At 49.4% G+C, this 23010-nt stretch overlaps 1 protein-coding gene across 1 annotated transcript in view; it reads left to right on the top strand.

The window, feature by feature from the left end:
• Positions 1 to 22050, top strand: part of LOC309392714 (vomeronasal type-2 receptor 26-like) — a gene marked incomplete at both ends in the record, with an annotated part of 269160 nt that extends 247110 nt beyond the window's left edge. Inside the window, 4 exons of the mRNA XM_081954142.1 lie at positions 10703 to 11601; positions 14280 to 14445; positions 14587 to 14675; positions 21976 to 22050. Coding sequence (XP_081810268.1) covers positions 10703 to 11601; positions 14280 to 14445; positions 14587 to 14675; positions 21976 to 22050 — 1229 coding nt within the window. The remainder of the gene's footprint in view (positions 1 to 10702; positions 11602 to 14279; positions 14446 to 14586; positions 14676 to 21975) is intronic.
• Between the last annotated feature and the right edge of the window lie 960 nt (positions 22051 to 23010).

Below are 23010 nucleotides of genomic sequence, written 5' to 3'. Positions count from 1 at the left end.
GAATGCTGACATCGTCTTGGCCACTCCCTCCCGGTCACATGACTGCCAAGCCACTCCCACCCAGTCATATGAACTTCCAAGCCACTCCCACAAAGCAGGCCACACCTACAGAAGAGGTTCTAAGAGTTTTTGAAACCCACAAACTGTTAGCAACCCACAAGGGGGGGATACTTTCCTAAGAGCTCACAATTCGGGAATAACGGGGGGGGGGGGAACCCTGCGCTTTCCATGCCCCATTTTGGCCCTGGAAAGACTCCTGCACCAACCTGGAAGCAAAAAAAACCCCCCAAACCCTGCAAATGTTTGAAGGCTGAAGGAAGCCTCCAACTGAGCCAGGAAGCACCGGGGGGGGGGGGGGAGGCCATTCACACTCACTTCCAGCCCGCTGGAGTTTCCTGCGCAATGTGAGTGCTCCCCCCCCCCACTGCATACTCACGCGTCCCCCACCCTGGCCCTCCACAAAGGCCCGAAAACCAGCCTGGCCGGCAGGAGGTGCGCCTGCATGTGGATCCTAGTGGAGCTGGGATGGGGGGGCTGGTGTGCCGGGAGAGGACGCTCTGCATGACACAGGTTCCCCATCACGGCTCTAATCCTTTCAATTCCTTTTTCAGATCAATCATTTAACAGCTTCAGAGGCTCTGAGTGATAAAAGCAAATTCCCCTTTTTCCACCAGATGGACCTCAAAGAAGGATTCCAGTACCCAGCAATTGTCCAGCTGCTCCTCCACTTCAGATGGACCCTGATTGGCCTCTTTGCTTCAGACACAGGAAATGGAGAGAATTTCATGAGGACTTTTACTCCTCTGCTTGTCAGGAATGGAATTTGTGTGGTTATATCACAACTGTTCTCAAAGACTGGATATACTGCATACCTCAGGGATTCCCTCTCTAAGTGGAGACAAGTCAACATCTTTGTTCACTTCATGGAATTTGATTTCATTACGGACAGAATTCTTCCTTTCCATTTAACACTTATGCGTCTGCCAGGACCCATTGAGGGGAAAGTCTGGATCCTCACAAGTTTTTCAGGGTATCCAATGGACAAGCGCAGACTTTTCAAATACATCCATAGTATTTGGAACTTTGCTTATCTGACTAAAGAAAGGCCAAAAGATTCTGCCTTTAAATCCTATTTCTTTGTGGAAGAAAAGTTTCAAGATCTTTATTTTCATTGTTCTCTTTCAAAGAATGTCTTTTCTGTCAAAGGCCGCAGAAGATGCACCCAGAAAGCCCCACTGGAGGCCCAATGGAAAAGGGACAGAAGAGGGATCCCAAATGACTACCACTATTACAGTTTCATGAAGACTCTGGCCCAGGCCCTGAATGCTGCATGTTCTTCCAGATCGAGGAGGGGATGGAAGGAGGATGAAAAGATCTTGGGGTCTCCAAGGCTACAGCCATGGCAGGTATGGGGGTCCCGATATGGATCCATTAATCTCAGATCCTTTGGAGGAGGAATCCAGAGGAGAGGGAGGGGAACCATCTCAACACATCTGGCCAATTTAATTATTCAGGGAATTAATGGTTCCAAAGAGTAGATACCATGGCATTTATATATTTAGCACTGCTAATTGGAAAATGCTGAATTCTTTTCAAAATAAATTCCCGTATTTGTGGGTTTGTGGTTAGTCTGGTGGAATTCCACCTTTCTTCCGTCCCCATTGCAGGTGGGTCTGTGTGCAGCTGGACAGGCAGCTAAGCCCCCCTATTCTCCTCCAATGAAAGGGAGCCTGGCATGGATCTGGATGCTTTATTGGGAGAAGAGGGCAGGTGAAACTGAGGAGATGCAAATGGTGGAAATGAAAAAGAAAGACGAGATAGGCAGCATTAACTAACAGCCAGCAAAGAAGCAGCTGGAACCTCCCCAGCGATTCTCCGTGTGAGGGAGGGAGGCCATCTCCGGATGACCAGGGGTCTCGGTCACAACGGCTGCTTCCGTCTTCTCCAAAGGCTGATAGAAAATGGAGTCTGGCTTCAGACCTTATATTTAGGATTATCTGCCCCCGGCCACTAGGTGGGGCTAGAGCAACAACAGCACAACAGTTTCCGTATTTTTCGGAATATAAGACCCACATTTTTCCCTCAAAAAAGAGGCTGAAAATCTGGGTGCGTCTTGTACATCGAATGCAGCATTTTTTGCCTCCCGAAGCCCCTCCCCCTTCACCAAAATGGCCGTGCATACCCTTATGGAGGCTTTCAGAGAGCTCCTGGGGGCTGGGGAGGGCAGTAATGAGCAAAAAAATGGGCCATTTTTGCCCCACCCCAACCCCCAGCAGCACTCTATAAGGCTCCATAAGGTTATGCGTGCATTTTCTTTTACAAAAAAAGGGCTTGTTTTTGCGAAAAACAGGCCATTTTTTGCTCATTCCCCCCACACCAGGAGTACTCTGCAATGGGGAGGGGGAGAGGTAGCCCCAGCTTCCAAAGGCCTTTTAGCCATAATTGCCATCAGAGCAGATGTTGGGGAGGGGGTCAAAGAGGAAAGGGGTCCCCTGACTCTCCCTCAGACCCCAAGGAAGGAAGGAAGGAAGGAAGGAAGGAAGGAAGGAAGGAAGGAAGGAAGGAAGGGGAAGGGAAGGGAAGGGAGGGGAGGGGAGGGGGAGGGAAAGGAAAGGAAATAGGAAAGAAGGAAAGGATGAAAAATGGAGGGAATGGGAAGGGAAGGAAAAAGGAAAAGAGAAAGGAAAGAGGGAAAAGGTGAAGAATGGCCGCTGCTGGAGTGGTCAGGAGCAGCCTGAGGTGGGCATTCGGGATCAGGCCAAGATGAGCAGGAGGCCACGGCAAAGACAGGCAAACAGGCTGGGCTGCGTGGCCATGTGGTCGAGGCAAGGGAGCCAAACAGCAGCTGCAGCAATGACTCTAAGGCCCCACCAAGGCCTGCGAGGCAAGTAGTGGTGGGGAGAGACGTGGCCAGGCAGAATTTTTACTATCAGTTCACTCAAACAGGGCCGGACCGTCTGAATCCCAGCACTGGCTGTATCCTCCCTTCCCCAACCGAGAGATTTTTTCAATTGGAAAAGGGGGCTCCCAGACTCCTCTTCATCTTCAGCTCTTCTTCTTGTTGTCTTTCCTCAAGGCTAAGAGCAGCTCCTTTCAACAGCAGCTCCTCTTCCTTGGCTTCATTGTCCTTCCCTGAAGTTCACGTAGATTTTGTACAAATTCTCCTCCAAGCTTGGTGCCTGCAAGGGGACCTGGTCCTTGAATTGGGTCTCCCTGAACCAGAACGTTCACTTCCTCAGATTCTTACGGCTGCATTTGCCTTTTTTCCATGGACATCTCCCTGCTGACTCAGATTCTGTTTCCAGTTAACTACGATTTTGAGATCATTTCCACAAGCATACATATAAAATTTGGTATCCCTCATCTTTTTTCCAATCATGCATTTATGTTCTTATATGAGACTCTATTGTTAGTCAAGTCCTAGTTGCTAAAAATCAGATATTTTTCTACTGCTTTTTACTTATGCACCCTTCTCTGTGTGCTAATCATAAATATTGTTTCTGGAAACTTGATATCCCTCTTATAATAACCTTTTTTATTCAAAAAGGTAAAATAAAACTATTACAATGACAAAACAAAAGTAGACAACACATTTTTTAAAGAAAATGTGCATTAAAAGCAGACAAAAACATGCATATTGTCCCCCCATTTGAATACAATACAGCTATAATAGTTTCTCCCTCTTGCAAAACAGGCCCACCATTATAAATTACGCATCTATTTGCAACTACTTGACTTGTCATCTATCTGCTGTATATAAAAAATGTAGTTAACAGACAATCCAACACTAAAGTTAAATTTCAAAACTTCAAACTTCTGTGTTATCTGCTGTTGTATTTAACTCACAGAATATTTATAGGGGCTTCTTATCTACCACAGACCACCACAATCATTACCTCTGATCCATCCAGAATCTGTCCAGGGTTAAACATCTTTGGTTGATTCTTAATAATAATACATTTCCTTAAAATTTTAATTACGATCTTTCCCAACAACTGCGTTCCATTCCCCAAAGTCATAGTGTTGGAAGAAATGTCCTTCTGGGTTCGGCTCCAAGTGGGGAAAAAGACACTGGAGACATGGAGGCTGCTTGGAAAGATGGTTTTAATGGTCGACAGGCTTGAGTCCTGAACAGAAAAGGTGATCGCATGCTTCAATGTTGGTGGAGAAGAAGAGAAGGGAAGAGGAAGTGCAGAAGAGAGGAGAGCCTTGCAGAGCTTTTTATAATCTGTTCTGCCCACCTATCTGTTTCCTGTTCCTGTGTAAGAAATGTATTCTGATTGGTTGCCAGACTCCCATGGGCCCGTGCAAGGGCAACCCTCTAGGCTGAGTTTTGAATCCAGGTTTGATTGAGTTCAGATGCCATGTGGTCAGTTGAGTAAAGGCTTATTATCCTGCCTTAATCCCATCACTCTGGAGTTGAAGAGGAGAACTCTTTATTATGTAAAGTGGACTACCTTGGCCTTCTTAATGGCCCATTGACAAAGTGGGGATGGGCAGGAAGCTGCAGGAATTTACTTTGTGTTTAAAATGTGTTTCTCCCTTTTTCACATCCAGGAAAATATAATATTCTGCCTTATCAATATTTCCTAGGATATTTCATTTTTCTGGGAGAGGGCTGGGTGATAACTTCCTACAATAGGACCTCCTGTAAATGGAAAAACAATGGCTCTTAAAACAATGGCTCTTAAGGGAGTGAGCGGAGCGACTAAGAGAAGGGGGAGTGGTGGTGTTCCAGAAGAAGGTATTCCCATTCTAACGGTCGTGGGGAGGGGTAGGTGTGAGGGTAGGCCGAGATCTTTTAACCGGTTGGGAGACCGTGGCCGTTGGATACGGCCGGTCATTTGTCCCAACCCCCGCAATCTAGGTGGTCAGGACCTACAGAGCCGGGGCCTGAGACTGCTGCTATGCAACGCCAGGTCCGTTACCAACAAAGCCCCCCTCATTAACGACTTGATCTCGGAGGGGGAGCCGGACCTGGCAGGGATAATGGAGACCTGGCTGGGCCACGACGGAGGTCTCCCCCTCGTGGAAATGTGCCCGCCAGGCTACCGTGCATTTCATCAGCGGGCCCAGGGTAGGGGTGGCGGGGTAGTGGTTATTGTAAGGGAAGGCCTTGAGCCAGGAGAGTCCACTGTGCCACAGATAACCGGTTGTGAGTCCCTATGTGTGAAATGGGGCCCAGGAAGACAGTTGGGCTTGCTGATTGTATACCTGGCTCCTCGCTATGCATCAGCGGCCCTGCCCGAGCTCCTCGAGGTGATTGCCGAGATGGCGGTTGAGACCCCCAGGCTGCTAGTCATGGGGGACTTTAACCTGCCATCGGTAGGGGAAACGTCCAAGGCGGCTCGGGAATTCATGGCTTCCATGACAGCCATGGACCTGACCCAGGTAATTCAGGGCCCCACACACGAGGGAGGTCACACACTGGACCTTATTTTTGTCTCTGGCCAGTGGAGGAGTGATCTGAGAGTAGGGGATTTAGTTATCACGCTCCTGTCATGGTCAGATCACTCACTTCTCCGGCTCGACTTTCCAACCGCTACTCCCCATCGCGGGGAGGCGGAACTGGAATGTCCTAGATGGTTCCGCCCCAGGCGCTTGATGGAACCTTTACAGGGTAGAGCAGAGGAATTTGGGGAATATCTGCAGGACAAAATCGCTCAGATTCGCAGCGAGTGGGTCTCCGTTAGCGGTCTAGAAGAGACGTCGGAGGTTGGTCTTGAGGTGCCATCCTGGGAGGAGTTTGACTCTGTTGCTTCCGACGATATGGACAAGTTACGTGGACGACTGCGAGCCACCACATGTTTACTGGACCCGTGTCCCTCCTGGCTTGTACTGGCATCCTGGGAGGCCACACGAGGCTGGCTCCAGGAACTAGTGAACGCTTCACTGAGAGAGGGGTTCTTGCCGGCCGTCTTGAAAGAGGCGGTGGTGAGGCCCCTACTCAAGAAGCCTTCTCTGGACCCAGCTGAGTTAGCAAATTACCGCCCCGTCTCCAACCTTCCCTTTTTGGCGAAGGTTGTAGAGAGTGTGGTGGCGCAACAGTTCCCACGGCACTTGGAGGAAATTGATTATCTGGACCCGCGCCAGTCCGGCTTCCGGCCCGGTCACAGCACGGAGACGGCTTTGGTTGCGCTGGTGGATGATCTCTGGAGGGCCAGAGATGGGGGTTGTTCCTCCATCTTGGTCCTATTAGATCTCTCGGCGGCTTTCGATACCATCGACCATGGTATCCTACTGCGTCGCCTGCAGGGGTTGGGGGTGAGGGGCACCGTTCTGCGGTGGTTCTCCTCCTACCTCTCTCATCGGGCGCAATGTGTGTTGACAGGAGGGCAGAGGTCGAGCCTGAGGCCGCTCACCTGCGGGGTGCCGCAGGGGTCGGTCCTCTCGCCTCTCCTGTTCAACACATACATGAAGCCGCTGGGCGAAGTCATTCATGGGTTCGGGGTAGATTACCACCTGTACGCTGATGACACTCAGCTGTACATCTCTACCCCGGACCACCCCAGCGATGCCGTCGATGTGATGGCCCGATGTCTGGAAGTCGTACGGATCTGGATGGGAAATAACAGACTCAAGCTCAACCCGTCGAAGACGGAGTGGCTGTGGCTACCGCCCCCCCCCCCCCGGTTCAACCAGTTGCGCCCATCACTGGCCATTGGGGGCAAACAGCTGGCCCCCGTGGATCGGGCACGCAATTTAGGTGTCCTCCTGGATGCCCGGCTGTCAATGGATGACCATGTGACAGCCGTGGCAAGGGGGGCATTTCACCAGGTTTGCCTGGTGCGCCAATTGCGTCCCCTATTGGACCGGAACGCCCTCTGCACAGTCACCCATGCGCTTGTGACGTCCTGACTGGACTACTGTAATGCTCTCTACATGGGGCTCCCCTTGAGATGCACCCGAAGGCTGCAGCTGGTTCAGAATGCGGCCGCGCGGACAATTGTGGGAGCTACTAGATACTCCCACGTAACACCTCTGCTGCACGGGCTGCACTGGCTACCTGTGGCTTTCCGGGTGCGTTTCAAGGTGTTGGTTATCATCTTTAAAGCGCTCCATGGCACAGGACCTAGCTATTTGCGGGATCGTATCCTGCCCCACACATCCCTTCGGCCGATTCGCTCTCACAGGGAGGGACTCCTCCGGGTGCCGTCCACTAGGCAATGCCAGCGGGCGGTGCCCAGGAGTAGGGCCTTCTCTGTGATGGGCCCGACCCTCTGGAATGACCTCCCCCCGGATATCAGAACTACCACCGACCTCCGCTCCTTCCGTAAGAAGCTTAAAACCCACCTGTTCAATTTAGCTGGCCTGGCCTAATACCAATTTTAGTCCCTCAAGTCTGTATTTTTAAATTTTTAGGGGTATGCATTTTAGTTGATTTTAACTTTTATTATTCTGTACAGTTGAATTTAGGTTTAATTCGCTTTTAAGGGAATATATTTAAGGGTATTTATCTTTTGTACCTGTTTTTAATGAGATGCCTGTACACCGCCCCGAGTCCCTTCGGGGAGAGGGGGCGGTCTATAAATTTTGAAAAATAAATAAATAAATAAGACTTGTTTTCCAGTTAAATATGACAAGTTCATTCCCCAATCTCCCTCAATCTTCTTGAAAGAATCCATTTCATCAGTCATCCGTTCTGTCCACTTTGAGTCTTCAGGGTCCATGGCCTCTCCAGCCATATCCAAGCAGCCTGCCTTCAAACCAGACTCCTCCTTCAGGGATGCCAGCAGCAAATTAAGTTCCAGTCCATCCATCCAATCCATCCGATTCAACAATTGTTGATTGCTTCTGATTATTGCCTTTAAGTTGATATAAAACCATTGTTATTTTATCAAACTTTTAAAATGAAATTTAAAATAAAGTTTCAAATAAAGCTTCTAAGTTGAAAGACTTTATATTCTTTAAATCACATCAAATTAGCTTACTTACTTAAGATTGTATTAATTACTGAATTAATAACAGAAAAATTGATGACCAATGGCAAATTATAATCCATCATCTTCAGGTTTCATAGGAAAGATTAAAAATTGTTAAAAAAAATTTGAAGACAGTTTTTATCCATTTAGTTATCATACCACCCCTCAAGTTTCCACAAAATTCACAAAATTCTTTGTGAGTCCTTTATTGAAATCCAGTTCTATCACCAGAGTTCCCATAATCCATTTAGAAAGTGTAATGATATGTGAGAATGACTTTTGGGATGAGGAGAAGAGAGGCTTCCTAGGGAAGGACCTGATAAGAGGGGAGAATCCTGCAGCTGCATAATGGGAGAGAAAGAAACTCAGAAAGGATCCTCCCTAACTTTTCAGGCTGAGAAAAGTGTTGGTGGGAGATTTTTTTCTTTAAGATTTTACAATTTTTGTTAAAGTCACATTACAATAAAGCAGAATTAGCACATCTGGAGGTGTTTTCCATCAGGATTACAAGGGAGAAGATTAGCCTGGAAGATTTCTTCTTGATCAACCCATGCTTTCAGGGAATCAACCTGTTGTTTTCAAAGAGTTTATGGATCATCTTTTTTTTCTCTGTTCATTTTATTGAATGTTCCCTATAATTGACCAACTGTATGGATTACATTTTCTTTATATTTTGTCAGTATGTGATTGACAAATTTTTCTCAAAATTTTTCATTCACTTATGAAGATATTGGCAGTATTTGTACCCTATTTAACCATATTTGGAGATGAGACAATTGTAGAAGATTCAATGTGGGATAAGAAACAAGGTTTTCTGTTTTTCAAATTCCTGGATGTTCCCATTCTAGTTTCATCCCTTTCTGGAGAAGAATGAATTTTGGAATAATACTGATAGAAAACTGTACTTGGACCAAAATGGGGAGATAACAGCAGATGTTGTCATTCACGGCTGCTTGGTTCTTCCCAACGAACAACCCAGGAAAGAGGTTCTGGCGTATTTTGAAAGAGAAAGACTTTCTATCAATCAAGATGCTCTTTCACAGCTAAAGTTGCTCAATAAGGTGAGAGAAATTTTCGTGTCTTTTCTCTGTTTCCCAAAGCCTGAGGTCCCATTTCAAGTGGGCAAAGCTTATAATCTCCAGGGTGGTTGGCCTTCCATGCCAGTTGGTGTCATCTAATGGAAGTTCTTTAACAGATGGGACCTAAGTGGAGGGGCTTTGCCATGTTTTATGGAAACCTTTCAAGATCTTACTGGTCAGAGGTTTCTTTCTTCATCAGTTTTATTCTATATTAAAAAATCTAATGGAATAAAAGTTTCCTAAATCTTTTACATATATCATCATACTTAATTTTTTTTCAATTCAATCCGTTAAGAAAGTTTAAAGTAGAAAATTACTTTATTGTAATATTAAATACCAAAATCAAAAGGGAGGAAGTAAATGAAGAATCTTCCAGTTGTTATCCCTCCTGCATCTGTTTAGAAGTAATCAGAGATTTCATATTTACCTCAGTGAAGACCAGAGGCTACTTGTCTCCATCCATTTCTCCCTCCATTTTCCATGGACGGAGAGTCCTAGCACCATTTCTTTGGCATTCCTTGTTTCTCTGCTCAGTCCCTGCCTCAGTCCAACTGTGCGGAAAGTTGTCATCCTGGATTTGTCAAGAGGGCTCGAGAAGGAGAGCCAGTTTGCTGCTATGACTGCGTTCCTTGTCCGGAGGGGACCTTCTCCACTCAGGAAGGTGGGTCACACTGAGGAAAATGGGAGGCTTTGTGGAACTGGATCCTTCCAGAACATTTTCATGAAAGCGCAAGTTAAAAGAGAGATTGAAGTTCACCTGGTTTTTTTTTTTTTTTAACCTACACAATTAATAATTTAAAAGGAAGTAAATCAAAAAAACTTTAAAGGAGGGGATGGGAAGAGTTGGGAGGAGGAGGTGGAAGACTGAGCAAGCTTTACTACTATTTTAGGAAATATCTCTTCTGCTTTTTAGTTTGGACTTGTGCTGCTAAATTCACCTTTCTAGGAACACCTGAGTTCTTTGAAACTTGATGAATTGTTTTAGGTCCACCTTCTGAAAGACCCTGCAATTCACTGTATATTGAATCCTCCCCTTGAGGATGACTGAAAAGGTGTCACTGGTCCATAATGTGGTGCTGTGGATAGTTATGGGGGGAACTCATTACACAAATATTCTGCCAGTCATGTAGATCAATAAATCAGAGAAGAGCTGGAAGGGACCTTGGAGATCTTCTACCCCTGCTCAAGCAGGAGAACCTATACCATTTCAGACAAGTGACTGTCCAGTCTCTTCTTTAAAACATTCAGTGTTGAAGAACCCAAAACCTCTGGAGGCCAGCTGTTCCACTGGTTAATTGTTCTTACTATTAGGAAGTTTCCCCTTAATTCAAGATCGTTTTTAAGTGTTAAAAGATACTGTAGGTATCCTCCAAGTCCAGTATATTAACTGCCATGTGGCAGGACTCAGGATGTTTGCATAAAAAAGATTATATGATTCATTAGTAATTTCTAGTAATGTAGCTCCCTATGAAGATTCTACACATTACACAGGAAATAATTAACATCCTAGGACTTCCCTCAACTTCAAATACCTAGTTATATATATAGTTATATAAAATATCCTTCTTATGCTCTTTTTAATGAAATCATTAAGAAATACTTCTTGGAAAATGTCCATGGTATCAGTTGTTATCCAAAGAAGGTATTTCCTGTAAGATAGAAGGACAGAATGTTAAAGAAAATTGTTTTTTGGTTTCTCAGATGTGGAAAAATGCATCAAGTGTCCAGATGATAAATATCCAAATGAGGACAGAGTCCAATGTATCCCCAAAGTTGTAACTTTTCTGTCTTATGAAGAACATCTTGGCATCATCCTGGTTTCTTTTGCCCTACTCTTGTTCTTAAACTCAGACCTTGTTTTAATCATCTTCATTAAATACAGGGAAACTCCCATTGTCAAAGCCAACAATCGGGACCTCTCTTACATCCTCCTCGTCTCCCTCCTGCTTTGCTTCCTGTCTCCTTCTCTCTTCATTGGTCAACCAAGGAAAGCCACCTGCCTTCTCCGACAAACGGTTTTCAGCATCATCTTCTCAGTTGCTGTTTCTTCTCTCTTGGCCAAAACCATCACGGTGGTGCTGGCTTTCCTGGCCACAAAACCAGGAAACCGAGTGAAGAGATGGTTGGGGAAGAGCTTGGCCAACTCCATCATCCTTTTTTCTTCTGCTGTCCAAATTATCATCTGCTCCATCTGGCTGGGAGTTTCTCCCCCCTTCCCTGACTCTGACCTCCACTCCCAGCATGGAGAGATCACCCTGCAATGCAACGAAGGAGCCGTTGTCATGTTCTACGTCACCCTCAGCTACATGGGCTTCCTGGCTGCCATCTGCTTCACGGTGGCTTTCCTGGCCAGGAATCTGCCTGGGGCCTTCAACGAAGCCAAGCTGATCACCTTCAGCATGCTGGTCTTCTGCAGCGTCTGGGTGACTTTTGTGCCCACCTACCTGAGCACCAAAGGGAAATACATGGTGGCTGTTCAGGTCTTCTCCATCCTGGCCTCCAGTGCTGGTCTGCTAGGCTGCATCTTCATCCCCAAGTGCTACATTATCCTTCTGAGGCCAGACCTGAACACAAAGGAGCATCTCACAGCCAGAACAAATGTAAAAACATGAGATATAATACCATTATGATATTGGAAGAATTGTTAACTTTTATTTTATTTGAAAGGAGATATTCTTTCCATTTAGATTGTATGCAGGAGACAAAGAAAATATTTATAGGTTTCAAAATAGGAAATTATTGAATTGTTCTAGCTCCTTTCCCTTTCAACTTAATAAACCTTGCTGAAAGTCATTCAGAGGAATTTGCTGTTCAGCAACAGCTATTGAATTTGACACCTTTAAAAATAATTCAGGCACTTGTTCCTACAGCTAAATGTATGTGTGTATGTGAGAGAGAGAAAGAGCAGGAAAAGAGTTCAGGAGGAAGCTGTGGGAACCAAGAACCAGCATAGTTGCCTGATCCTCTCCCTGAGAATGCCAGAATGATGTGAAATGCCATGTTTGACTGGCTGTCAGCTGGGGAGGGAAATCGAATATATAATTCTTTCTTGATTTTCTGACAAAACCTCCTTTGCAGAAAGTGTTCAGCAGAACAGCTGTCTGGGATTTCAGTTTGGGATTGTTTTTATTTTGGTAGGAACTTCACAGCAAAATAATAGAAACAAAGTAAATTTAAAAATGTGTAAAATTTCCACTGTATTTTTTTCTTTGATCAACCAGAGAATTAAAATAGCGGTTTTCACACCCTTTAATTTCCCACTCTACAATTTCTACCTAAAGCATTTTCTCTGTTCCTCTTCCAAGCTTGTCCTGTTTGTGAAGGGCTGGAGAAGATGCCCAGAGAAAGGGGACCTTGAGACTCTCCCCAGAAGGAGGTTGGAGGGATCCTGTCTAAAGGCAGCCGCATCATTGACCAGGTCACAAACCTTCAATGCTGCATAATATCCATCCAGGTCCAAGAAGGGGCTGAATTAGGGGGTGGGGGACTTTGAGGTTTCTAGGACGAAGCACCCATGGAAGCTCTTCTGCTCCCCATCACACAGATTGCTGATCAGTTGGTAATCAATGTTTAGGTCTATGAATGGCTCCCAATTGGGGATAGGATCCCTTTGCAATTTCATTTTAAGGAGTTAAGAAAAGATCTGATGGACCAGAAGAAGGTCAGTCTAAGATTCACCACACAGAGGCCTCTGGTTTTCCAGTAGAGTGGAGGGAGGGGTCACTGAAGGGTTATTACAGCCTGATTGGTCCATTTGACTGAGAGAAAACTTCTTAGCCTTCGGCTTCTCCCGTTGGCTCCCAGTTTCCTCTCAGTCAAGAAGGTCCTCAGACTATAGTTTGGTTCCCAGTGATTGTGAGTACTATCTTGGACAGTTTTTTAGACATTGGATATTTCAAAATTTAAAGAAAACGTAGAGTAGAAGGAGCTGTGCCCAGTGGGACATCTTCCTCTGTCCCAATTAAGCAGGGAGAGCCGAGTAAGACTTTCTCCTCGCATTCTTAATTTGCAGTCTGGGCTTTTTCTTCCCCCCGGCTGATTCCTGGAGTCTCGGGCGTGCCGGGGGATTTACAGCTCCCAACTCCTCCCCCGACGACCCGTTAATTCAAGCCGCAGCGCCGGCGGCCCTTTTTGCCGCGCGTGAAGACCGGCAAGCCCCAAATTCGGCCGCGTCGCCTCTCCCGAGTCGGCGGTGCTCTCGGCGGCGGCGCGAGCACAGACCGGAGCGCCAGCGGCCTTTGCCGGGCGTGAAGACCGGCGACAAGAGATTTAGAGCTGCACAACGATTGTGGGGTCGTTTGGCCGTCTGAACGGCCGGGGAGGCAAGCGGCGGCGCGCGCGCCATTTTAGCGGCCGCCTGAAGATAAAAAACGGCCGCAACTCAAGCCGGCGGCCATTTTGAACACGTGGCAGGCCCTGACTCAATAGCATTAACGAAGGGGCATCGCAGGCCCAAGCTGAGCTGTTCCAACCCAGCACCGGGCTCAGAGACTACAAGGACTTTGCCTCCTTATCGGTCATTTCATCCGTGCACGTGAGTGGGGCGATGGCAGCGCGTTCTGAAGTCGCTCAATCCGCAACCGCCCAGGCCCCAGAGGGGGAGTCAGGCCCCACAGTCTCAGCTAGGCCTCGAGCTTCTCGGCCTACCACTGAGGATAGACCTTCCAGGGCTAGGCAAAGGGACGAGCTTAGGCGTTCCAGAGCCCTTGAAAGGGCCATTGAGAGGGCAGAAAAGAGGCAGGCTAGGGATCCCAGACCTAGATCTAGATCCCCCAGGTCGGAAGCCCCTTGCCATTCCCCCTCTGTCAACAGGGGATTCAGCCCTTCTTCTCCATCTTCCTCCTCAGCCAGATCAGTTAGGAGTGAAGCCCGAGGGGTTTCCCCCCATTCCCCAACTCCCCCTGGGACAGGGGGCTTGGATGGAGATGACCCATTGGAGGGCCCCTCTGCAGGTTCCTCGCGGGGTAGGAGGCCCCACAGGGGTCATAGTTCCCAGGATTATGATTCTGACTGGGACGAGGAGGATCTAGAACACCTCCCTGAGAATCTTAAAAGATTAATCTCTGCAGCCATTGCCAAGGGAATAGCTCAAAGGGACAGGCCTTCCCGGCATGGCAAGATTACTCCTTTCAGTAGGAACAGGTCCAGAACTTCTTCTCCTTCCCTCATGAGCGAGGTCTCCTCCAGAGAAGAGGCCCGGCGTCAGGACGACTGGGGTTTCTCTGAGGAGGAGGATGCAGCCACTGACCAGCCCACCTCCTCCAACTTATTCATCCAGGCCATGTTTAAGCCCCTACTGAAGAAGGCCAGGAGGACCACTAAGGTAGGCACAGGGGACCCCACAGTGCCCCCGCCCAGGGATCCGGATATGGTGATGTTCTCTAACACGGCCACCAATAAAGAAGAGATCCCTGCCCCTCCGCTGTTCCTGGAAGTAGCCACCAGTCAGTGGGCTAGGCCTTCAAATTTTTCCCCCCCTGGCAGCAATGACAGGCGGGCTTATAACATGGAAAAGGCCTTCCTTCAGGCCATCCAGCTTCCGGCCATAGATCAACCAATAGCTGCCCTGGTCTCGTCTTCCCCAGTGGTCTCGGGGGATGCCGCAGATAAGCTTAAGCCGGAGGATAAAAGGGCGGAGCTCACCCTGCGGAAGAATTACAAGGCCTCCGCATGGGCAATGCGGGCGGCGGCTGCCGCCTCGTATTTCAATCGCACGACCGTTATGTGGCTCCGCCAACTCCAGGATCGTATCCCGATCCAGGATGATCGCATCCATCAGGATTTAACTAAAATCATGGCGGCCTGCCAGTACTCGGCCGACGCAACCCTGGATGCGATGCGATTCGGCTCCAGCGCCTTAGCCACCTCCGTGGCCGCTCGCCGACTCCTTTGGCTTAGAAATTGGCAGATCGATAATAAAGCCAAATGGGATTTAATAGCTGCCCCTTTCGCGGGCCCCAATCTGTTTGTCTACCTCACTGACCGGACGCAACGTGTGTTGGCAGGGGAGCAGAGATCGACCCGGAGGCCTCTCACATGTGGAGTGCCACAGGGTTCGGTACTCTCGCCTCTCCTGTTCAACACATACATGAAACCGCTGGGCGAGATCATCCGTGGTTTTGGGGTGGGATATCATCTGTATGCTGATGACACTCAGCTATACATCTCCACCCCAAACCACCCCAATGAGGCCATCGAAGTGATGTCCCGGTGTTTGGAGGCCGTACGGATCTGGATGGATGGCAACCGACTGAAACTCAACCCTTCCAAGACGGAGTGGCTGTGGCTTCCGGCGCCCCGGTTCAACCAGGTGTTTCCATCTCTGGCCATTGGGGGCGTGCAATTAGCCCCTATGGAACAGGTGCGCAATTTGGGCGTCCTCCTGGATGCCCGGCTGTCCATGGATGACCATGTAACAGCCGTGGCAAGGGGGGCGTTCCATCAGGTTCGCCTGATGCGCCAATTGCGCCCCTTATTGGACCGGGATGCCCTACGCACAGTCACCCATGCGCTGGTGACGTCTCGCCTGGACTACTGCAATGCTCTCTACATGGGGCTTCCTTTGAGATGCACTCGGAGACTACAGTTGGTCCAGAACGCGGCCGCGCGGGTGATCATGGGGAGGACTAGATTCTCCCCTGTAACACCTCTCCTGCGCGAGCTGCACTGGCTTCCTGTGGTCTACCGAGTGCGTTTCAAGGTCTTGATTATGATCTTTAAAGCGCTTCATGGCACAGGGCCTAGTTACATGCAGGATCGCATCCTGCCCCATACATCCCTACGACCAATCCGCTCTCACAGAGAGGGACTTCTCCGGGTGCCGACCGCCAAACAGTGTCGGGGGGCGACACCCAGGAGCAGAGCCTTCTCTGTGATGGGCCCAGCCCTGTGGAATGACCTCCCCCGGGACATCAGGATTACTTCCGATCTCCGCTCCTTCCGTGTACAACTGAAGACCCACCTCTTCCAACTATCTGGCCTGGCTCAACCGTAATTTTCTCGTATCCCTCCTGACTGTCTGTTTTTAACATTTTGAATTTGGATTGTACATGGGGTTTTATAATTAGGGTATTTTAATGGTTTTTAATTGTCTATGTATTGTATCTGTTAACCTCCTCCGAACATGTGTGTCTATGTACTTATGTATGTCATGGATTTATGTAAATGTTATATGTTTTTTACTCCATTGTACGCCGCCCCGAGTCCTATTCGGAAAGGGAGCGGCTAATAAATTTAAATTATTATTATTATTATTATTGGTGGAGAATAAAGATAAGAAAAAGGTGATGCCCACCTCCACCAAGAAGGCCGAAACACGTAGTCACCCGTATCGCAGGCCTTCCTTCAGGACTTATGACAGGGAGCAGGAGCCCCGTTTTCAGCAGTACAGGCAGGATAGGCCATACAACAGACAAAGTTTTCAGGATCGCTCCAGATACCAGTCCCAGTCCAAGCGGCCCTTTCGCGGGGGGGGCGGCCGTCCCTTCCGCAGAGGGAAATGACTCAAATCCGAGTCATCCCATAGGCGGCCGCCTCGCGTTATACGCGGACAAGTGGGACCAGATTACAACAGACGGTTGGGTCCGGGCGACCATTCGCCACGGCCTAAGGTTGGAGTTCCTCTCCTATCCCCCGAGGCGCTTCAAAGTTTTCTCCCCATCCCGGGATCCGGAACGCCGTCATCTCATGGACCTCGCCGTTTCACACCTTCTGGAAATCAGAGCGGTGGAGGTCGTTCCGGAACCGGAGAGGGGGCGGGGCTACTATTCAAATCTATTCGTAGTCCCGAAGGCCTCGGGGGGTTGGAGGGCGATTCTCGACCTGAAGCGCCTGAATCAGTATCTAGTTTACAGGCGCTTCAAGATGGCCTCCCTCAAATCAATCTTGCAGGGCATTCGAAAGGGGGATTATATGGCCTCGGTAGACCTGACGGAGGCCTACCTACACATCCCCATCCTTCGGTCTCACCGTCAATTTCTGAGATTTTCCCACAAGGGCAGACACTATCAGTACCGGGCCTTGCCATTCGGCCTGGCCTCGGCCCCTCGGACGTTCACCAAGGTCCTGGCGGCTCTGGCCGCTTACCTGAGATCCATTCCAGTCAGGCTCCAGTGTTACCTGGACGACGTCTTAGTGCAAGCAGGGTCTCTTCCCAGAGCCAGGGCAGACCTCCAGCTGACCATCCAGTGGCTCCAGACGCTAGGTTTCTCAGTGAATTTTCCCAAGAGCCATCTATCCCCATCCAGACAGATTCTGCATTTAGGGACAGTGATAGATTCCCAGTCGGGTCGGGTCCGCCTGTCCCCAGACCGCTTAAACAGTCTGACGCAGTTGATCAGGTCAATCAGGGCAAAAAGGTCCGTTTCCACCCTGACTCTATCACGACTCCTGGGGAAGATGGTATCCTGCATAGGGATAGTTCCCTGGGCCCGCCTGCATCTGCATCCCCTTCAGTGGGCCTTAATACCAGCCCAAAGGAGAATGTTGAGCAACTCTCTACGACCGCTTCGCTTAACGCCGGAAGTGAGACGCTCGCTCAAGTGGTGGATGTCCCCAGCATTGCGACAGGGGGCCTCTATTTGGGAGCCGGAGAGAGTACAAGTCACGACGGACGCGAGCCTTTACGGCTGGGGGGCCGTGATGGGGTCCGACATGGCCCAGGGACGTTGGACTGCCTCGGACCTCAGACACAATATAAATTGGCTCGAACTCAAGGCCGCGAGACTGGCCCTCCGGACTTTCAACCGACAGCTACAGGGGCGACATGTCCTACTACTTACGGACAATGTAGCGACGAAAGCTCATGTAAACCGGCAAGGCGGGACTCATTCCCGAGCCCTCTGGCGGGAGGCACAGACATTAGGCCTATGGGCGGAGAGACACTTGGCCTCCATTGCGGCAGAACATATTGCGGGGACGTCCAATCACCAGGCAGACTGGTTGAGCCGGGCGACTCTGGACAACGGCGAGTGGCAGCTAGATCCAGAGTTGTTTCGAAGGATCTGCCTCAGGTTCGGCAACCCCCTTGTGGACCTGTTTGCCTCCCCCAGCAACACGCAGCTGCCGAGATTTTTCACCAGATTCAAGACCCCAGCTGCAGAAGGAGCGGATGCTCTCAGGACCCGGTGGCCTCCGGGTCTCCTCTACGCCTTCCCTCCCCTTCCCTTCATTCCCAGAACCATTCGGAAGGTAGTCACAGAGAGGGCATCCGTCATTCTGTTAGCCCCATATTGGCCGAGGAGACCATGGTTTGCGGACCTGGTCCAGCTCTCGGTCGTAGATCCCTGGAGAATCCCACCGGAAGAGGTAGTCTTGTATCAGGGGGTCTTAGTTCACCCAGAGCCGCAGTGGCTGCATCTGACCGCGTGGCTCTTGAGAGGGGATTGCTGAAACGGAGGAAGCTGTCATCGGGGGTCATAGCCACCTTAGAGGCAGCTAGGAAACCGTCCACAGTGAGGATCTATAACGCCACCTGGTCGGCCTTCGCGAAGTGGTGTAGCCCCAGGGGGGTGGATCCAGCCAGGGCCACGGTTCCAGACGTTCTAGAATTTCTTCAAAAAGGATTAGAGGATGGGTTGTCCCATAATACTCTCAGGCGACAGGTAGCGGCCCTATCCACTATATTGGGAGGGGAGGGTCCCTCTACCCTCTCTCGCTCTCCGTTGGTGAAGAGGTTCCTTAAAGGGGCGGCCAACATCCGTCCGCCTCCGGTCCATAGGTTCCCTACATGGGACCTTACCATCGTCCTGAAGGCACTGACGGGGTCTCCCTTTGAACCGCTCAGGTCGGTCCACATGCGCCTCCTATCACTGAAGGTAGTATTTTTGGTGGCCATTACATCGGCCAGGCGTATCTCTGAGCTGGGGGCCCTTTCTGTTAGAAGCGACCTTTGCATGATTCACCAGGACAGGGTGGTATTGCGTTTAGACCCTTCGTTCATACCGAAGGTCAATACCCTGTTTCATAGGGCCCAGGAAATTGTCCTCCCAAATTTTTGCCCCAATCCAACAAGGGAGAGAGAACAGGCGTGGCATCGATTGGATGTACGCAGGGCCCTCCGTATTTATCTGAAACGGACGGAGGGCATTCGTAAAACCGAGGCATTGTTTGTCTCGTTTCACCCAGGTTCCCTAGGCAAAAAGGTCTCGTCTTCAACTATTGGGAGGTGGATCAGGTTGGCCATCGTTGAGGCCTATGGAGCCTCAGGTAAATCTCCCCCGTCGGGGATTACGGCCCACTCTACTCGTAGTGCGGCTTCCTCAGCGGCCTGGGCCACAAGGGCGCCCTTCGAGGACATCTGTCGCGCGGCCACCTGGGCCTCCCCTACTCCTTTCATAAAACACTATCGCCTGGACTCTTATGCCTCGGCGGAGGCATCCTTTGGGCGGAGGGTTCTCCAGCGGGTGGTGGCCGATCCTCCCCCTGAGACCCAGTCTTCCCTCCCTGGGACGTAGCGTGGGTATGTCCCTTCAGTGACCCCTCCCTCCACTCTACTGGAAAAAGAACGTTGGTCTTACCTGAACGTCTTTTTCGGGAGAGTGGAGGGAGGGGTCACTCTCCCACCCTAGTTAGATAGACAGGGTCTGGGAGGGGTAGGATCGGGTGGCCCGGGGCGGCTTTCCCTTGTCTTCTTACATCATGCAGACGCTGACCTGACATCGCGGAAACTGGGAGCCAACGGGAGAAGCCGAAGGCTAAGAAGTTTTCTCTCAGTCAAATGGACCAATCAGGCTGTAATAACCCTTCAGTGACCCCTCCCTCCACTCTCCCGAAAAAGACGTTCAGGTAAGACCAACGTTCTTTCTCCCACAAGCAGAAGAAGGCAGAGACTTATGGCTTTGCTCAACACGGAACAGACATTTTTGCACAATTTCACTTTCTTCCATCACACACCACAATATTGGACACTCGGACATCTCACACTCTAGGAATCCCCAATTCTGGTATCCCAAATTAATCTGAGAAAATATTTCCAAATTTCACAGCCCCGTTCAATAAGAACTAAGGTGGGATTGGAATTTAGGAGACTCCTGGTGATTGGCCCAAAGTCCCCCAGGAAGTTTTCATGCCTAAGGGAGGATTAGAACTCGAGTCCCCTGGTGATTGGCTCCAAGTCGCCCCTTTGGCTTTTATTTGAAGGTAAATAAATGTAAAAACATGAGATATAACACCATTATGATATTGGAAGAATTGTTAATGTTTCTTTTATTTGAAAGGAGATATTCTTTCCACTTAGATAGTAGGCAGGAGCCAAAGAAAATCAAATCTACTTGTTTCAGAATAGGAAATGATTGAATGGCTGTACTTCTTGTATCTCCCTATTCAACCCAATAAATCTTGCTAAAGAGAACTTTGTGAAAGTCATTCAGAGGAATGTAATATTCAGCAACTACCAATGAACCAGACACCTTGTTCCTACTGACAGAAACTAAAAGTTTGTGTATGTGAGAGAGAGAGTAAGATCCCAAGGTAAGATGAGTGCTGTAGTAGCCCTGCTCTAACCGTGTTGTTGGATCATCTCCATGAGAAGCCTTGGAATGGCAGCATGACCTGGAATGCAGGGATTGACCTGCTCTCCATCACTATTATGTCCTTCTTTCTTGATTTCCTGATAAAACCCCTTTCACAGAAAGCATCGACTGGAACAGCTGTCTGAGGTTTCACTTGGGGGTTGTTATTATTTAAGTATCTACCTTTGAGAAATCCCCACTCTATTTTTTCCTTCCTCATCCAGAGAATGAAAATAGCAACAACTAACACTATTCCGGCCCTTTATTTTGCCACTCTATCATTTGTCCATAAAGCCTTTCCCTGCATTCAATGCCGCCTATTCATCCAGGTCAAGAAGGGGAGGGGGAGTAATGGGGATGGGGGGGGGGGGCACATCCAGGTTTCTAGGAAGAGGCACCCATGGAAAGTCTTCTGCTTTCCAACCACAGAGATTGTTGGTGGATCAGGAGTCAGCCTGAGGTTTCAGAATGGCTTCTGATTGCCACTCGGGTCACTTTGCAAATTCCATTTTAAGCAGGTAGAAAAGGTTTGATGGATCAGACAGAGGTCAGTCTATAATCCACGCTGACCCTCCAGATGTCTCTGGTCTGCCCACAAGCAGGGGGGAGGGACGTATCACTTGGCCCAACATGGAACCAGGTAGGGGTGGAATTCAGACAATTCCCACGGGTTCCCTAAAATGGGTTGTTAATTGTATGAGCTGCTCGGCCAACTGGCTGCATTGTCTCGGCCTGCCCCCCAACCCCCTCCTGAGGGTGTGTTTGTTCCCCCCCCCATGAGAAAACGACCTGTCTCAAGATGCCACGGACCTCTTTGGCTCAGGGAGTGCAGTTCCCCGGTGGCTCTCTCTCTACGCAAAGCGAAGGAATTGCAGAAACTCTGCAGAGCCCAGAATGGGGCTTCCTCGAAAGTCGGGATTTGGAGGGTCCAGAAAGGAGGAGGACCAATGGGAATTCTCCCTTCTCCAGTGTCATCGGTCTCCAGGCAGAGTCTCCCTCTACTTCAGCCAGTGCAGCAGAGCGTTCCAAGCAGAGAAGAAGCCCCAGTAGGTTCTTCAGGCCAAGATCCCCCCTCCCACTTTTCCTGCCTCTCTCTCTCTCTCCGCAGAATTGGCTTTCGTCCTTCAGCTGAAGCCCCAAGGAACTCTGCCCGGTGAACTCTGCCCGGTGACACTCAAGAAGGGAGAATTCTCATTGGTGCTGCCGCTAGTTCTGGCGTGGCCCTCCCACCTCCAAAATCCGAGACAAACGCTCCACACCCCTTCCAGATTCCTCCTCTGGGGCTGGAAACATCAGGCTGGGGAGATACACGCACATGCTGCCGAGCCCAGAACGGGCCTTCAGACGACGCAATGCCTGAAAAACGCGGGATGTGCAGAGAAATGCAGGCTACAACCAGCGAATCATGTTTTCCCAGGATCCGATGAAGCCCAAGCAGACCAATTCGAATTCTCCCTTCTGTAGCGTCATCAGTCTCCAGGCACAATCGGGGTTGAGCGGCGGGAAATTGGAAGCGGCTGCTTCGTCCAGACGTTCTGAGCAGGAGAGACACGTGTTTGAAGGAAGGAAATGGTGGGGAGAGGATCTAGCAGGATTAGATCCCTGAGGATCCTCTCCGCCTCTTCCTGGTTTACCTGAGGGATTTCCGTAGCTTGCTTTCAGTTTGGGGGTTTCTGTGACCCCCAAGTCTTCCCTGCCTCCCCTCTTTTCATCCAGCACAGTGCACATCACCCACACCTGGGTGCAGAAGCTAACCATCCAGGGGTGGGATGGCCTGCATGAATGGTGGAGTCGCCCAATGGGCTGCTGGGCTGGTCAAAAGACGGATGATGAATCCCTCCTTTTCACAGTCTGTCTGGAAATCAACCGGCCTCAAACACGTGAAGAGCTGGCATTGTCCCACAAACACCGGGAACTGCTCCAAAGTTCCATCAAATGTATCAGGCAGCGATGCTGGGCATTTCCTTCGAGGGTCTGCTGAAGCAGCTGCTGCATTTGGGCCAACTGGGAGGAGAGCTGGGCCATTGGCTGGGCTAACTGCACGTTGACCGCTAGAAGTTGTTCCATGCTCCCACAGGGCAAGCAGTGATGGGGGGAGGGGAATGTAGAGGCTGGAGCAATCTATGCTGCCCTCTTACACACACACACACACACACACACACACACACAAACAGAGGCCAAGAGTCTACAGGTGTTTACTCAAACTCCCCAAAGAGACCCACAGAAAGCTCCCCTGTTGATAATAAAGAGAATGTATATTTAATCATTCATGTATTAACCGCAGCTAGAATTGTATTTGCACAACATTGGGAAAATGTAGAGATTCCTGCTGATGAGAAGGTGATAAGGAAAATATCTGAATGTGCAGAAATGAACCGATTAACATTAGCAATGAAGGAGAAAGAGCAAAGTGGATATTACATGATTTGGGAAGTATTTTACCAATGGTTGGAGAATAAAAAAGGAGTTTGGAAATGAAGAAGGCTAAAAAACAAGTAG

The sequence above is a fragment of the Natrix helvetica genome (genome assembly GCF_964273705.1).
Source record: "Natrix helvetica genome assembly, chromosome: 5".
Lineage (NCBI taxonomy): Eukaryota > Metazoa > Chordata > Lepidosauria > Squamata > Natricidae > Natrix > Natrix helvetica.
This window is presented reverse-complemented; position numbering and strand designations above follow the sequence as displayed.